Source organism: Borostomias antarcticus, assembly GCF_949987555.1.
Source record: "Borostomias antarcticus genome assembly, chromosome: 34".
NCBI lineage: Eukaryota > Metazoa > Chordata > Actinopteri > Stomiiformes > Stomiidae > Borostomias > Borostomias antarcticus.
The window spans coordinates 2,844,200-2,846,311 of NC_140267.1; the positions used below are offsets into that span (position 1 = coordinate 2,844,200).

Genomic DNA, 2,112 nt, shown 5'->3' on the forward strand with positions numbered 1-2,112 from the left:
GTGGATATACTGTAGTGGTGGGGTGTAAAATTCATATTGATCATGCATCATCAGATCACAACACAGTTCTAGAATGTGGAGTACTGTAGGTCAACTCTGATTGGTCAGAAAGGGTTCTGCCCCAGGAGAGGTGTATGTGGGGAATTTTACAGCATCCAGTTATTTCTCATACTTTCTCTCTCTCTCTCTCTCTCTCTCTCTCTCTCTCTCTCTCTCTCTCTCTCTCACACACACACACACACACTTCCAATCTCTCACTCTCCACGATGAACCATCCAGTGTACTTTGCTCTCCTGACCCTCTCCATGGGATCTCTGTACCAGATCGGAAACGCCGTTCTCTCGAATAAACTGGCAGACAGCAAACTCTGCGCCGACGAAGAGTGTTCATGTGAGTATCGACAGCTGACACCCAGGAGTGCGCACGGTTGAGTGCATGTGCACTTTGGAATAAGAGCATTTTGAAGAGGCTTTAGTTTGAATCCATGTCTTTTTCAGTACTGGCTTCATGTCATTTTGTTTTTTTCTGCTGTTGTTTTTCTGTGGGGGTTGTTTTCAGATGTGTTGTCCATGGCTCTGGCTCTGGATGATTTCACAGCTCCAGACTGCAGATTCATCAACATCAGAAGGGACCAGATGATCTACGTTTACTCCAAACTCAAACCAGCAGAGGGAGCCGGAGTCTTCTGGTCGGGCAGTGTAGGTCGCTCACGTTGAGGATTTCCAATCTGAATGGATTCAGTGTATTCATATCATGTTTCTTAACAGCTAATGTTGAAATTGGATGAAACGTTCCAATTCTAATGCTCACGTTTGTCAGAAATGTTCAAATGCAGCTCACGGTAAGCCTTGTGTTGTTGCAAATTCTTCTCGGTGTCTCAAACATCTTTTTGTTGTTTTGTGTTATGTGTGGGTTTCTCACTCAGTTGTCAGGTGTAACAGTATGTGTCTGAATGTTTCCCACAGAATGTATCCCTCAGAATGTATCCCACAGACGTCTCTACTCAGGGAGAGAGACCTGGATTGGTGGATTGGTCTTCTGTTAGTGTTAAAGCTGCCCCATCGCCCACCTGTGCGGGTATGTCTGACCAATGTCTGGTCCCTGTGGTGACAGGTTTATAGTGCACGTTACGTGGACCAGATGGGCATCATTGGTTACTTCCCCAGCAACGTGGTGAACGAAACCAACACGTTCCAGAAGGAGACTGTTCAGGTTCCTACCACAGTATGTACAGCATTCAATATACCCATTCGTCCCCATTCACTTGTGATGTTTTTTTATTTTTATAGACTTAATTCTTTTTTATTCAGTGTTTAATCTGAGGTAATTGTTGTAATTTTGAATACTTCTATTCTCCGCCTAGGACATGGATTTCTACTGTGCTTGAGTTTGAAGAAGATATTTCCAGGTAAACAAATCCAGATTCCTGGATATATCAGCCAACTCTCCCAGTTGCTTTTAGAGCTCTTAGAGTGGTTGTTTTTGTAATTTGTTATAAAAAATAAATAAAATAAAGCATGTATTTTCGTTCCATGTACTATATAGTATTGCCTTATGAAGAGACTTAATTTCCGTTGGACTTTGAGCAGAGTTGAGGGTTTGAATGAGACGTCTGTTGGAACTGCTGCGTATGTTTTGGCTAACGGTCTTTCTCAGGTAAACATGACAACAAGCTCAAGTGGCTACTTGTTTTAGAGAGGTTGTTTAGAAACGCAATATTTCAACATTCCTCTGACAGAATTTGGATGTCCACCATTTTCAAGTATCTACAAGATAATCATATAAACTACTGTAAAAAGTGCAGTCAAAGAAAAATCATTTTAAGTAGCAATAGTCGGTAGTTAGTGATAAGGGAAATGAATGCTCCTGTAGCACTTGGAAACCTGGCATCAGTGTGTTGGTGTTGAGTCGTGTATTAATGTATTTGTGGATTAATCCTAAGATTTGGGTGTTGATGAATAGAATAAAGGTTTGCTTTGAACATTCTTCATTCATTCTACAGTATTTCCCTCCAGCTGTGGTATAATATGGATATTAGCCTACCAAATTCAATTTGTGTTCAAGAATGGAGCTTTTTGTCAAGCCTTCAGTTACGTACTATAATGTAGCAGG

At 41.3% G+C, this 2,112-nt stretch overlaps 1 protein-coding gene across 1 annotated transcript; it reads left to right on the forward strand.

Moving 5' to 3' along the window:
- Positions 1-266: 266 nt before the first annotated feature.
- LOC311327849 (otoraplin-like) lies at positions 267-1,529 on the forward strand (the record flags this gene model as incomplete). The annotated part of the gene is made up of 4 exons (XM_084460954.1): positions 267-390; positions 559-698; positions 1,114-1,224; positions 1,364-1,529. The coding sequence occupies 4 exons, from the start codon at positions 267-269 to the stop codon at positions 1,385-1,387; spliced, it is 399 nt and encodes a 132-aa protein (XP_084317080.1). The 3' UTR covers positions 1,388-1,529.
- Between the last annotated feature and the right edge of the window lie 583 nt (positions 1,530-2,112).